Source organism: Seriola lalandi, unplaced genomic scaffold (assembly GCF_002814215.2).
Source record: "Seriola lalandi dorsalis isolate HSWRI2012SDOR001 ecotype SW California unplaced genomic scaffold, Sedor1 jcf7180002054230, whole genome shotgun sequence".
In the NCBI taxonomy this organism is placed as follows: Eukaryota; Metazoa; Chordata; class Actinopteri; order Carangiformes; family Carangidae; genus Seriola; species Seriola lalandi.
In genome coordinates, this window is record NW_019524783.1 from 328,549 (window position 1) to 342,803 (window position 14,255).

Sequence of the window (14,255 nt, forward strand, 5' to 3'; positions counted from 1 at the left end):
CCTCCCTCCCTCCCCCCATCCCCTCTGTTTACTGCAGGCTCATCAAGACACAGCAGTGTGTCACTGTGGATCAGAGTCAGTGGTATCAGCCAGGAAACACACAGCTCAGAGGGGTTGGAAGGATGGCAAAGAGACACTCCTCCTCTGGTCCCATTATTACACTCCCCACAATCCACTGCTGCTCCCATAGAAAAAGGAGTGAAAAAAAAAAGACTGAAAGGGAAAGATGCAGACGGTCTGATAGAGAGACAGAAGGGATTTCGGCAGGTAGGAAAAGGAAATAAGCCAGGCAAAGAGGAGAGAGGGGATGGGCCCCATCCTAGCATCTTATCGTGCACACCCCTCCACCTCTTTAGTCATTATTTTACAGTTAAATTCTCTGTGCTCAAAAGCCACAGAAATACTCTCAATCGTCTCAAGGAGAGGGAAAATGGAGTGCAGGGAGAGAAAGAGAGGGAAGTCATTTGTATTCAAATCCAGAGCTAATACGTCAAGTAAGTCTATTTCATGGGCAAAGCTCGCTGTGTGTGTGGAGGAGACATGCACTACTGCAGCTCCTCTCTATTGGAAGTTGCCTCAGCCGCCACAGGCACTTTCATCAGCACAGACCGAGAAAACAAAGGTTTCCTCAGCGATTCTTTGGTTAGGGTGACGGGTTCTGTGTAAGAACTGTGCTGGCAGAACCCTGTGATTTGTTAAAATGCAGAAGAAGTACGCTAAATGTTTCTTCAAAAATGTTCTGCAGAGGTGCAGGTAATCACGGTTCCTTCAGGTGTCTGAGCGCTGGGGCTGCATCATATGTGGAGTCGATTGAGAGGAAGGATGCTACTGCCCTTTTCCGTAAACCGTGCACATGCATTGCACATTACAGGACACTGAGAACAGAGTACCCTGTGTGTATTTGGAACAATGGAGTACGGCCAGATTGCAATGAGACACTGGAAATACCAGCCAGGAAAACACTGACTGTTGCAGATGCCTCTCTGCTCCCCTCCACACATCCCCATCTCTCTCTCTCTCTCTCTCTCTCCATCTGACAAGGAGGCCTGAGGGTTTTGTATCCTCTGCTGTTTGATTTGCACCGAGGGGAGATCTTGTTTGTTCTCCTCAATGCAGCATTTATGGTTTAAGATTCTCCTCACGACCTTCCGCTGCTCCTGAGCAGCGAGCTATCTGTCTCCCCCGAGCGAACAAACAAGAAAAGAACAGTGCCCTCGCTACGCCGGCCGCGGGGACCTGCAGCTCTTTTCATCCAACCAATAAACAAAAAGAGAGAAGGGGTAGGGGGGTTGGCAAGAATGGGACAGAAGTGGTGTACCTTTTTCTGTAGCTTAGCTGGTCAACACAAGCATGTAGGATTTTTTTTATTTTTTATGAGGCAATCTGCACTAATGAAGGGTAAATAAAGCTCTGCTGGGGTTGAGTGTTGTCAGAGCTCCACCTTGTGGTGGCAGATCAGCATTTGTGGACAGCCTCTCCATGCTTTACTCAGTCACTTTCCATTCTGTCTACTTTTTCCAACACTGACTGTTTTCTCTGTTTTTGTCTTTACCCCACTCTCCTCTCCTCTTTTTCCTAATTTGACCTTGTACACAACCCCAATGACCATTTTCCTCTACTTTCTGGAACTTCCTTCCTTTTGGTTCCTTCCCTTTCCTTTACTCGTCCGTCCTCTACATTCTCCTCTCCCTTCCACCTCCCTCCTCCCCCTCTCCAAGATCGTTATCGGGACGAATCGTGGGAGGAGTGTGGTGGTTCTTTACTCTCATCATCATCTCGTCCTACACGGCTAACCTGGCTGCCTTCCTCACTGTGGAGAGGATGGTCTCCCCCATCGAGAGCGCGGAGGACCTGGCCAAGCAGACCGACATCGCCTACGGCACTTTGGACTCTGGCTCGACCAAAGAGTTCTTCAGGGTGAGTGGGTGTTGCTGGGGTTAATGTTCTACTCTCAGAACAGGTAGGGGGAAGACACAGGTATGACCTGGTTTCAGGTCTGTGCAGAACTCTACCCCCTGCAGACTTGAAAGGTGGTAAGTTCTTTGAAATTCTGTGGGCAGCTTGAATTCATGTCAGTTAGTTTCACATCACATCACCACCCTCCACCTGTATACACATATACATATATATATATATATATATATATATATATATATATATATACACTCGTACATTAGGTTCTCTAGAATACAGTAGAAAATGGGGGAGTGGATCCAGCTGCAGGAGTGGTTTGATAAGTTTCTGTGAATATTTCTTTCCACCATTTGAATCCAATGTAACCGAGATGAATTCAAACTGACCATTCGCTCTTCTTCTTTGCGGAGGAGCAAGATACAAACTTTTAACAGCCACCTTTCAAGCCTATAGGGCGCAAGTGTTTGTTTCTTACTCAAAAGGTTTTGGGTGGAGTATCTGGGTCCGTTCACCCAAATTGCATTTACATTGCCCAGGTTTCTGTTTTATAAGGGTGGAGACATTTCAGATACTGATATGGCAAAACCTGGACAAATAAAACCAAAAGTATCTTCATGGCTAGATACCCTAAGGGGTATGTGAGAAAACTTGTTTGTGTAATTTGGGTGAACTTTACCCTTTAAGATCTAGAATACCCAACATGTAGAAGTTCAGCTACCCCACCAGACAAGGTAAGTTATAGAGACAGTTAATATACATATAATTGCTCATATTGTTCCTTGGCTTTGGTAAGACCATGGTAAAATGAACTGATGCTCCATGTTGTCTCTACCTGGTGTTGTATGCGGATATGCTTTTTCCCCCTCATCTCTCACACCACATCTACTTTTGAACCTCCAACCCCCTTCAAAACCCCACAGCGTTCAAAGATCGCCGTCTACGAGAAGATGTGGGGATACATGAAGTCGGCCGAGCCCACAGTCTTCACCAAGACCACGGCCGAGGGCGTGGCTCGGGTCCGCAAGTCCAAAGGGAAATACGCCTTCCTCTTGGAGTCCACTATGAATGAGTACACAGAGCAGCGCAAGCCGTGCGACACAATGAAAGTGGGAGGCAACTTGGACTCCAAAGGCTACGGAGTAGCCACACCCAAGGGTTCACAGTTAAGGTGGGTGGAATAGTGTAACAATATGTTCTACGTGTTGTTATGGTATTCCACCTTCCCTGGTGTGCCGCCTTTTCTATCTCTATCTGTCTCCACTTACTGCTTGGTGTGGGCGGGTGGGGCATTTTACTTGTTTTGTTGTAGGGCAGAAGTAGTGGCTTTGTTTTTTTTGTTTTTGACATCCGTGTTTGTTGCATGCATGTGGGGGTCACTGTGTTGACGCAGGGGTGGTTTTTATTTCATTTGTTGTTTCTTTACAGCTCTACACACCAGGTAAATCTTTGTGCTTGTGCTTGCTGTTTGAGCAAAGATGTTGGAATGGCATGCTCGAGGCGCTGGTAAAATTAACTCCTCTGAAAATGTCTTATTTAGGAAAAAAAAGGAAAAGAAAAAGCAGTTTGAGATCATCTGCATTTTTATATACAAATGTAATTAGTTTGTGATATTTACCTAATGCTACTCCAGCTTTCCTTCACAGTTGACTGGTTCTTTCTTTTCAACCAAGTGACTGAAGTAGTGTTTTGGGAGCCATCTGAACGCTCAGCCCTGGGTAACTCTGCCAGACTCTGTCACTGCCTCCCGCACATAGTGGAATTTACAGACCTGCCAGAGAATACAGTGTCATTACTGTGGGGAGTTGCACTTTCAGTCCGCGCACTCATCGATCAAAGCCTGCCGGCAAGGTCTCACTGAAGGGAATGGATAAATATACCAAAGGCCAAAACTGCACAGATGTGCGTATGTATGTGCAGTCCGGTAGATAACAGCTCCATGATCGCTTGAACTTTCTTTTCTTCCTGCACAACACTGTTGCTCATCACATAGCAACTGCGCTGTAGCATTGATTATTTGTAATTAGAGAATGCATTGGAAGCAATAGACAAACATTAATGCTTTTTTTTTCCTTTGTAAATAGGTACCAGGAAAGTAATTTGTTCCAAAAGCAGCCAACTCCTCACAGCCACTTAATCAAACCCTGTTAGTTGTTTTCTGTAAATTCCTCTGCACATGCCGAGCCTGAAGTCGAGCAGAGCAGCTACTGGTTTGTTTTGCAGCCAAGCTGGTGCCAGTTTTCAGCCACTGCTTTGACCAGGAAGAGTCCCTGACAGATCACGGTAGTCCCTTCCTCCGGGCCTCCATCTTGTTGTATTTTGGGGATTATCATCTTCTGTCAGTCACTTGTCCAGATATCAGCGAGGAAACACACCAGCGAGGAAACACCACGAGAAGGCAGCGTGGTTGGTCAAGGCTGTTGTTTTTCACATGGCTCCGCAAAACAACATCATCGGCTTAAACTGAAATATCAGCTGTGTTGCTTTGTGTCTCTGATCCATCTCCATTACTGACTGTTCTTTTTTTTATTATTATTATTTTTCATAATGATACAAATAAATTAAAAGGATCAAAATGCACGCTGAGGCAAATCTCTCTCTCTCCACTATCGTCAGACATCACTACAGCAGCCTTCAAAAGAACCCATGAAATTATGATGCACACGTATTTTAAACAGCTTTTCATAGACATTTTATGCAAGTCAATCATGATTTTCCAGAACAGCTTAACGCTCAGAAATCCTGTGAGCTTTGAATTGGCTGACATACATACACTATATACATGTGTAAACCAGGTCCAAATTATTTGGAGGTGTCTGTTTTTTAAAGCGCTGGCTGAGGTCGGTATTTTGGGACTGACGGTGCTGATTGCCAACATTTAATATTTAAATTGCTCACTTTTTATGCCAAAAGAAGTAAAAAACGTTTATTTAATTAATTAAGTATTCAGCCCATTTTTTAAATCCCTTTTAGGATACAAAAATATTCAGTTATAATTTAATAAATGCCACATTAAAATAAATTCAACGTATTGTCTTCCTATAAAAACGCATAGTAATTTGACCAGCTGGTGGCGTTAGAGGTAAATGTATCTACATTCACCAAAGTCAGTCGGATTCATTGTCTAGAAACCATTTGTTGTAGATTTAGCTGATCCATCAGGTTGTCTTTTCACTGCCTCCTCTGGGGACTGCGAGTGGCGAAGCAATTCACTTAATATTTGCTGACATTGCCTTTTTTTTTATAGAGCCACGCCGCTAGTGTAGCTGAATAAATCTGAAAAATAAACATGATCTATGAAGCAGAAATACATTTTTCTTCTTCTTCTTTCCTATCTTGCAACCAGCTTGGATCTCACTTCCAAGTTGGGAAGCACCGTTTTAAACGAACGGCACTTATTTAAATCAAAATCTGCACAATATTTGCAGTGGTGGATCCATAACTGTGTATTTCCTCGGTTAAAGTAACAAATGTCGCTTGCAGAATTTATCAGCTCCAGCTAGCTATCTAGTATAAGCTAATGCTAACACTAAAACCATGCGAGATGAGATGTTTTAACACTGTAGACAACACTAACTGACATTAAGTATTGACCCTTAACAACAGGCAAACACTTGTGTAAACTTATTAACATGTATAACACTAATGTTATATGAGATGACTTGTACTCAGGACCGCACATGAAAGGAGAGAGGTTTGTGTTCAGTGTGTATTTGGGTCCTGGGATGGGATGTAACAGTTTAGAGCATTAATGCACTTTTCCACCCTTGTCCCTCTCTTACTGCTACTCCTCCCTTCCCTCCCCCCCCTTCTCTTCCTTTCCCTCCCAAATTGGACAGCATACTCACCCCTCTCACCAAATATGTTTTATCGTTTTCAAGAAGTGCAGTTAACCTGGCAGTGTTAAAACTCAATGAGCAAGGCCTGTTGGACAAATTGAAAAACAAGTGGTGGTACGACAAAGGAGAGTGTGGCAGCGGAGGCGGTGGCGAGAAGGTTAGCCACTATGTCGCTATGCCCATGTGACCTTAATGCGGGTAACAGAGAAATGTGTTTTGCTGGCAACAGGGGCATCTGCCGGGACGATGCTCGTGACGGGACGCAGCTGGATATAAAAAAGGCGTGTTTTTTCTTTTTAAATCCTGAGAGGAGAGCGAGTACTGTCGAAGCAAAAATATTTGCTGTGCTGCTCATGTAGCGATGGTAGTGACTGAAAGATGATCTGAAAGTTTGGCCTTCGGCGTCATTAGTGCCTATTTGAAATAAACATGATAGCAGTGCCAGCTTGGGTGCTTAGGTCTACTGCTGAGCAGGAAGTGCATCCTCTGAGCCAATAGTTCTGGGTCGACAGTACTAGCCTTCGTTCTTGTTGAAATAAAGGTCCCGGCAGTATGTGCCTGTTCCAGAAAAGCGATGCAGCCGGGGGCCCCATGCATATATGTCTGTTAGCTCTGCCCTTTCCCCTTAACATCTCCCAATAAACCCAAACCCACCCCCCACCCCAGAAAACAACTATCTTGACCAATGAGCAAAGAGACATGTAGCATAAGTGGGGCCCCTTCCCGGCTTCGTCACTTTGTGAAGAGTACTGAGTTGCTCTTGTTGGGCTTCTTCTGATTGAATAACATAAAATAACATGTCCTATGATGTTATTTATGTTATTTTCCCCACCCCACCCTTCCCCGTCCCCCGTGATTTGAAGAACGCCTGTAAACCTTGCCGTATTGAAACTGAGTGAAGCAGGAGTCTTAGACAAACTGAAAAACAAATGGTGGTACGATAAAGGGGAGTGTGGACCCAAGGACTCGGGAAGTAAGGTCAGTCTCCACCAGCCCGGGAGCCTCCCCTCCTCTCTTTGTCTCTATGCACACTTCTATAACGCTGGCAGTACTGTTCTGTTATTACAGCAGGCTGGCTGATATGACGCACACACATAATACTCTGAGAAAGAGCGAGTGAGAGACATGCAGGTAGAGACTTAAGGCGTAGCCTGAGGGATACAGCATGACAGAAACAAGGCATGGCGCAGCGCTAACAGTTTTACAGCAGCTAAGCTATGTGTTGCAACTGCAGATGAAGGCTCACACTCACACTGGTTGTCACCTCAGATGGTCCCAGGGCATGTTCATACGTTACTGTATGTCACACTAGATGTCAGTTTTTACTGTATGCCTCGAGCTGTAGCAGCGCACTGACTGAAGACTGATACACTGTCGATGCACTGGAGCATGGAGAGAGAGCTGCCACATTTTTTAAACACAGCAGCATGTACCGTCCACATCAGTCATGTCCTCTTAATCAGATCCTTAAGCACAGGACACACACGCTATCACCTGCAAATGAGACTAAGCATGACAGACAGTCGTTTGTGTCGAGGTAATAAGTTGAATGCCCCTCGAGGATGTAGGTGATCTATCGGAGGGAGATAAATGGCGGGGAGGAGCAAGAGCCAGAGCTCAGAGAGATCATCCGCATACATTTAAATAAAAGGAGGTTAAAAGGTGAATGTCAGAAGTGAGAGGCAGAGCAGTCTGTCGAAATATGGAGGAGAATTAAAGGGCCAGTTCCTCCAAAATAAAAAAAAAAACCCACGTTTCTTCATTTACCTTTGGTTGTAACTACCTGTGCAGACAGTTTTAATTACCTGCTTTAAATGTCAGCCGCTGCGTCTCTTCTTTAAGGAACAGTGTCAGTGTGGCTTTGGGTAATGAAGTAACACAGAATACGCTGTTCGGCACATCGTTTCATTAGCACCATTTCTGAAAAAAGTTTAGGAGAAAAAAAAACACACACAAAAATGAAGGAGGCAAAACGAGGCCAAAGCTTGTTTATTATTTTTGCTGCATTTTCATACTTTTTTCTACTTCCACTGTAGCACAACGATTCACCACGTATTCATCTCACAGTGTGACGTGTCTCAAATTGATATTGTTAAGTATTTTTTTTAGACCTGTCTCTCACCGTCAGACACTAAATCAGCTTGTATAGTTGTGGTGTCATTAGAAGGAAGCGCAGTCTGCTTAGTGGATTATTCACAGTAAGTGGGACATTGTTTCTGGACCACAGATGTAATTACCTCCATTACTGGTGCATATTGCAAAACCTGGGTAAATAAAACCAAAACTGTCTGCATGTCTAGCTGCACTGGGCTGAAGTGGGAAACTTTGCTTTTTTGTAGTTTATTTGAACTGACCCTTTAATACGGAGCGGTAACTGATTTCTTTCTGAAAGACTCTACGCAGGATAAGAAGATAGCAGGAGATTGTTTTTTATTAGCATGGCTTCATACAGCTGTGCACCAGTAGAGAGGTTACAGTTAGAGTAGTGAAAAGTGAAGTGCTGTGTGACTGTGATCAGTTGTGTGTGTGTGTGTGTGTGTTTGTGTGTGTGCGTGTGCATGCATGATGTGAAGTTGATGTGAACTTTTTCCATATTGACCTGTGTTATTTGTGTGTAAATGTTTAGTGATTGTCTGCACTTTACTGCTGCCTCTGCTAAAACTAGCGTTGACTTATTGTGTTTGTTCCTCTCCACGTCGGCTACAGGACAAGTCGTCCCAGGCCCTCAGCCTGAGCAACGTGGCGGGGGTCTTCTACATCCTCGTCGGGGGCCTGGGCCTGGCCATGCTGGTGGCCCTCATCGAATTCTGCTACAAGTCACGCAACGAGGCCAAGAGAATGAAGGTGGAGACCCAGTCCCAGTCACAGTCCCAAAACCCTCAATACCACCACCTCCCCCACCACTGCTACCCCTGCCAGACAGACAGTCCCCGCCACAGCCCCGAGCCTAGCCAGAGCCAAAGCCAGAGTCCGAGGCCCAGCCCCAGCATCCACAACTTAGCCGAGTTTAGCGAGGTTTTCAATGGGTATGGCAGCGATGGGGAAGCTGATAACATGTAGTTGGGGTTTTCGTAGAAGGTCCGCCCAAGCCTTTGCCCCCCCCCCCCACTAACTCCCTGCACAGAGACTGTAAGTGAAACCTATCATATCCCTGTGCTAGCTTTGCCATGCTGAGTGACTGTCGTGACCAGTGGCAAAATGCTTCCCACTTCTCTGTCTTATCTGCTCACTCTGTGGTCATGTGACGTCCTGGTCTTCGTTTCGAGCTTTTTTTCTCAATGTGACAGGAAGCAATGAGTCATCCTCAGACAAAGACGTCGCCTCTACTGCTTCGCAGCTTGTGTGGCTGCAGACGTTGGCCCTCATTTATCAAGCGGGCATACTGTGTGACCCGCTTTCCTGCCAAAATCAAAAATGTATTACTCACTCTGAACTCAGTGGTGAGATAATATTCATGTCTGACGTTCACATAAATTAAATAATGTTGGAAATGAATAATAAATGCCATGATTGATCACCCATATCAAAATTTGCAATTTGATTATAAATTGTAATGTTTTTGAGTCAGTGAGTGTAAAATGTGCGAATGCAAAAGCAGGTTTTACGCAGATTAAGACAGCTGTGGTAGTTCAATTGGCATAGAAATCATAAGAATACATTTCTCATCTTAAAAGCACATTTGTCCAAGTGGAATTTATTTATTAAATCCAGATGCTGCTCTGTATTTGACAAAAGCTGTGGTTCTTTTCCACTGGACTCATAACTGTATTAACAGGTAGGAAAGACATGTTAAATGAGGACCAATGTCTTACTTGTACACACACGTCTACCCTTGTGAGGACATTTCATCAAACTGCAGAACATTCGTCCATCCAGTGTCTAGTCTTACCCTCTCGAATCTTGTTTTCTCATCAAAAGTTCTGTGTAACCTTGTGAGGGCCTGAACACACACACAAACACACACATGCACACACACACACACACACACACACACACACACACACACACACACACACACACGCAGACCTGAATAGTGCATGCTGTAGCTCAGGGGCATTATTGTCTCATGTCTGTCAGTTACAGCAGACCACTAATGTACAACCACAGAACAAATTTAATGAGAAAGCAGCGCCGAGCACACAGGAAGCCCCTGTATCACAAAGCCGTATTTAAACACTATACATTGTTGTAAGGCCAGAGTAAATGTAACTGATGCATCCCCCGAGCTGAACTGATATTATTGATGCGAGCTGTTCTCTGCGGATATTTCCCCCAGGTCCTTGACCACTAGACTTTCAGATATCTTTTCTCACTCGGTGTATATCTGTCCAGCGTGGTTATGTGTCCCCCATCAGCACTTCAGCACGAACTCTTCATTAGCTTGACTGTTGCTTAGTCAGCTTCCCTGTCCCACTGCCTGCAACTATCACTCACTGTGTAGTAATCCTGTCGCTAATGGATTTACATGTAGTATGGGGCTGGCTTGATACTGTAGTGAATGGCTATGAAAGGTGTTTTCTGACTCTGCGGTTGCTACACTGCTGTATACATATATATATATATATATCTATATATTTAAATGTACAATTGTATTTTATTGTGAGACTTTTCTTGCTGTTTTTATATGAAGCAGATTGGAGTTTTAGTTCCACTTAAGTTTCTTGGAGACAGAAGTAATGTGTTCAAACAAGCTAGTAATCACAAAATGCTGGTCAAAACAGAAATATATTATACTTATATTTGTAAGTTTAGTTAGTCTAACTAATATAACTACATAATACAGCCAGATTACATTTTTTTGTCTTTTTTACTGGGCTGCAGCCATTAGCAAACACAGCTGCCCTGTGGCTAGTATTAGCCCCCAAACAACCAAATTAGTGTGAAGTCCGCACATTATATTTATTTTTGATTTAACAAAACTATGTTTTACTACAACTTTATTTTTGTAGAACCTCAGGTTTGTTTGAAAAGTGGTCTGAACCTGACATCTTTTCTTTTAGCAATGTCTCCAGGTTCCCTGACTCAGCAATTTTATTCATGAGTTCTGTGTTATCATAAGTGACAGAAATTATGGTCAGAGCTTTATATATTTGCAGCAATGGTAACATTAAAAGGAAAGTACTAAATTGTCTGTTGGGCAGTGTTTGGGTGTTAGGATCCCAGAAAAGTAGTTGTTCTAGGATGTTGGTGATGATGATTCTGGATAATTGGTCTCTTTCAGAAACAGGTTCTGCCTAATTACTTCCTATATAGGAATCTTTGTAATGTATCTTGATTAAGGATAATGTCGAAACACATTTAGCATGAACACATCCTAAAACTCCAATCTGCAAATGTACATTTTTCTTTTTCTCACTTTCACCTGCTCCAAACACAAACCTGTCTTTTCATTTTTCTCCTCAGCTAACATTTACTGAAGCCATGAGGAACAAGGCCCGTCTGTCCATCACGGGCAGCGTTGGGGAGAACGGACGGGTGCTGACGCCCGACTGTCCCAAGGCCGTTCACACCGGGCCTCCCCTCCGCCAGAGCTCCGGCCTCGCCCTGGTCTCCTCTGAGCTCCCGTGAAAACCAAAAACCTCTCAAGTGCCTTATTCCAATAACAACAGAAACAAACATTAATCGCACCGCCCACGCAACAACCAGAAACTCACCACAAAGAAACAGGATTCACACACAACGGGTCACCTCCAGTGGGCGAGACGGGACCGCCAGAGGAGCAAACAACAAATCCCACCGTTGGAGGTTAAGACTTGTTGTGGGCTCGATGATTTCACTCTGAAGTTTTTTGTTTTTTTACAGTGTGGCCACATGGAAGCTTTTCTTTTTGAGTCAAAGGGTCATGGGAATCCACTGGAGCCGCTCACCCTTTACAACTCCAGTGACGGAAGAGGAACAGCGGGGTAGAAAATGAAAAATATCATGATATATGATAAAGATGAAGACCAGAAAACTGTAAACTTGAAACTCAAAACTGTGCTTTTTTTGTTTTGTTTTTTTTTGGATTGCTGTGAATTGGCAAAAACTGAACCACAATCAAGATTGTTTTCAAACTGAACAGTATTTGCTACACAGACATGAAACAGCATTCAAGAGACAACAATCTCACTAGATATCAACAAGTGACACTGGAGGAATTGTAGCCCGGTGGCGTGAAGATGTGACAAAAAAAAATATTTGTATTCATAATAACAAAAATGAAATCTATTGATATTGAATATATGAGCAAACATAGAAAGCTGTGAAAATAAGTAAATATGTATATTCCATGAAAAACAAGATGAAAAATCTAGCTGTACATAGGGACGACTGTGTAACATGCTTGCTTTTTAAACAGATGTACATAGCAGATACTGTAGTGGACAGACAGACAGTTGTTTTTTGTAAATCATCTTTAAAGATTTTATTCGTCGCAATAATGAAAAAGATGATGCTGATGCCACTTGAAGGAGGAGACATGTGGAAGGCAGTGTTAAAATTTGTTACATGTTGAATACATAACTGTATTATATAGGAACATTCAAACTCTTAAATGTGAAGAGGTATCAACTGCCCAAATATTCTGATACCTGTTGCATAACAAATTAATAAATATATTCAACAATGAATGTTAACTAGCTCCACCCCCAATCCTTAAACCACAACCCTCACTGTGCAGACCTACACCCAGAGAGTTGCTCACGAGTAGAGCTTTATAAATCAAGTTTCTGCAGTCAGAATATAACTATTTTTTTCATTCTTTGATCTATTTTTTGTACTGAGAAATTAAAAAGAAACTGTCTGTCTCCTGGTTTTAAATGTCGACAGTCAAGTACTATCTGGGTAGATCTTTTAGACCATTACATGTGTGGAGACATGAGTCGAGAGACGACGATGATGATGATTGGGGGGGGGTTGAAAAATGTTATTTCTCATTTCTCACTATATGTTTATTTGAAGTGTCTATAATATTTCCAGTAAGACGTCAAACCTGAGCTGATGAAGCCACTGTTTGTATGTTGAACAATGAGTTAGAGCCCTTCCTTATTGAAAACACTGTGGATCCTCCGGGGAGGCTGGACACACTGTAGCAGAAATGTATTTGCTCCGGTCTCACTGACAGAAGTGTCCTCTTCAGTGTCTCTTTTGGGAAACAGACGGACAATCTGCAATAGGACACAAGACGCCGCATCTTCAGCAACACCAGCCGACGATGGTGCTGGTTCAAATGTATCGTTTATTCCCAGTTCTCATCCAGTTCGTTCCCTCACACATGTAGCGGCTGGTCAGGGAAGTCTGCAGCAGAGAAAACCAGCTGATATATTTCAGGTCATGCTTTTTCGTCCTGCCATCCGTCTTTAGAGCTGAAGTGTAATATGGCGTCTTATTTTGGTTCAATTGTACAACTTTATTTTGATCTTTTTTAAGTAAAAACAAATTTCAAATTGCATTGTGCAGTGTCATTATTTGACATACAGAGACATATGTTTGATGTTTGACTTTGAGGATATTTATGGTCTTCAGAGGATGATTTTAGATTTTGGTGACCCTTGACTGAGACTTGAATTAGCAGGTAACGTCTCCAGGGTTCAAGACTTCCAAGAGCAACCAAAAGCCTCAGAATTTCTGTGTTACCATTAGTTTGTAGCAAGTTAATCAAGTGTAACTTTCTTTGGCAATATGGGAATATGCACACAATATCATCTGACCTTCAAGGAATAGCTCAACATTTTGATAAATATGCTTTCCTACAGGAAGTGATTAATGGCCAGGAAGTTGTCCGGCACAAAATCTCATGTAAAACTATGAATCACTGTTTTAACAGTTTTATTTTTTGCACAGACTAAACAAAAAAGATATCACATGTTATATAGTGTGCTTCAGAGGTGCTGGTAGGAAGAGTTTCTGTTTTTACCGTTGGACGGGGCCATGCTAGCTGTTTCACAGTTTCCGGTCTTTATTTTCCTTGAATCAGTTGCATTAAAGACATCATCAGCAGGTGACGAGAGGCCAGTACTACAAATCAGGATTTGAGATTATCGAGGTAACTTCAGGTTTACCTCTGGGTTTTCAGTCTTACGACGGTGGTTCACTTGTTAACAGGGTAAATCACCATGGTAATTTACACTGAACTTGTGACCTACTCTGTTGCAGGTTGGCCTGTGTATATTCTCATTTGTCCAGGTCATAGTATCCTAAAGGAGTTTTTTTAAATCGAAAACAACTGGACTAGGTTATTTGTCTGTGAAGACGTTTCACCTCTCATCCAAGAGGCTTCATCAGTTCGTGTACGCATCTGACCAGGCTAGGACTGGTCCCACTTTCTGGTGTGGAGACCCAGGTATTTAACCTCTTGTGGGCGTTCCCAAGGATGATGATGTCACTGGTTCCCTTTTGTGCTCCACTTGGAGGAAGGGCTCTAACCTAGTCCAGTTGTTTTCGATTTAAAAAAACTCCTTTAGGATCTGTTGCAGGTTAATTTCAGCGGATCAGATCAAATCAAATCCCTGGAAAGAATCAGAGAAA

At 43.1% G+C, this 14,255-nt stretch overlaps 1 protein-coding gene across 1 annotated transcript in view; it reads left to right on the forward strand.

Moving 5' to 3' along the window:
* The window catches only part of LOC111653577 (glutamate receptor 4-like), a 105,783-nt gene extending 92,606 nt beyond the window's left edge, over nt 1–13,177 (forward strand). The window contains exons 11-15 of the mRNA XM_087173456.1: nt 1,690–1,917; nt 2,835–3,082; nt 5,793–5,907; nt 8,457–8,594; nt 11,154–13,177. Coding sequence (XP_087029582.1) covers nt 1,690–1,917; nt 2,835–3,082; nt 5,793–5,907; nt 8,457–8,594; nt 11,154–11,318 — 894 coding nt within the window. The 3' untranslated portion in view covers nt 11,319–13,177. The remainder of the gene's footprint in view (nt 1–1,689; nt 1,918–2,834; nt 3,083–5,792; nt 5,908–8,456; nt 8,595–11,153) is intronic.
* Nucleotides 13,178–14,255: the final 1,078 nt, after the last annotated feature.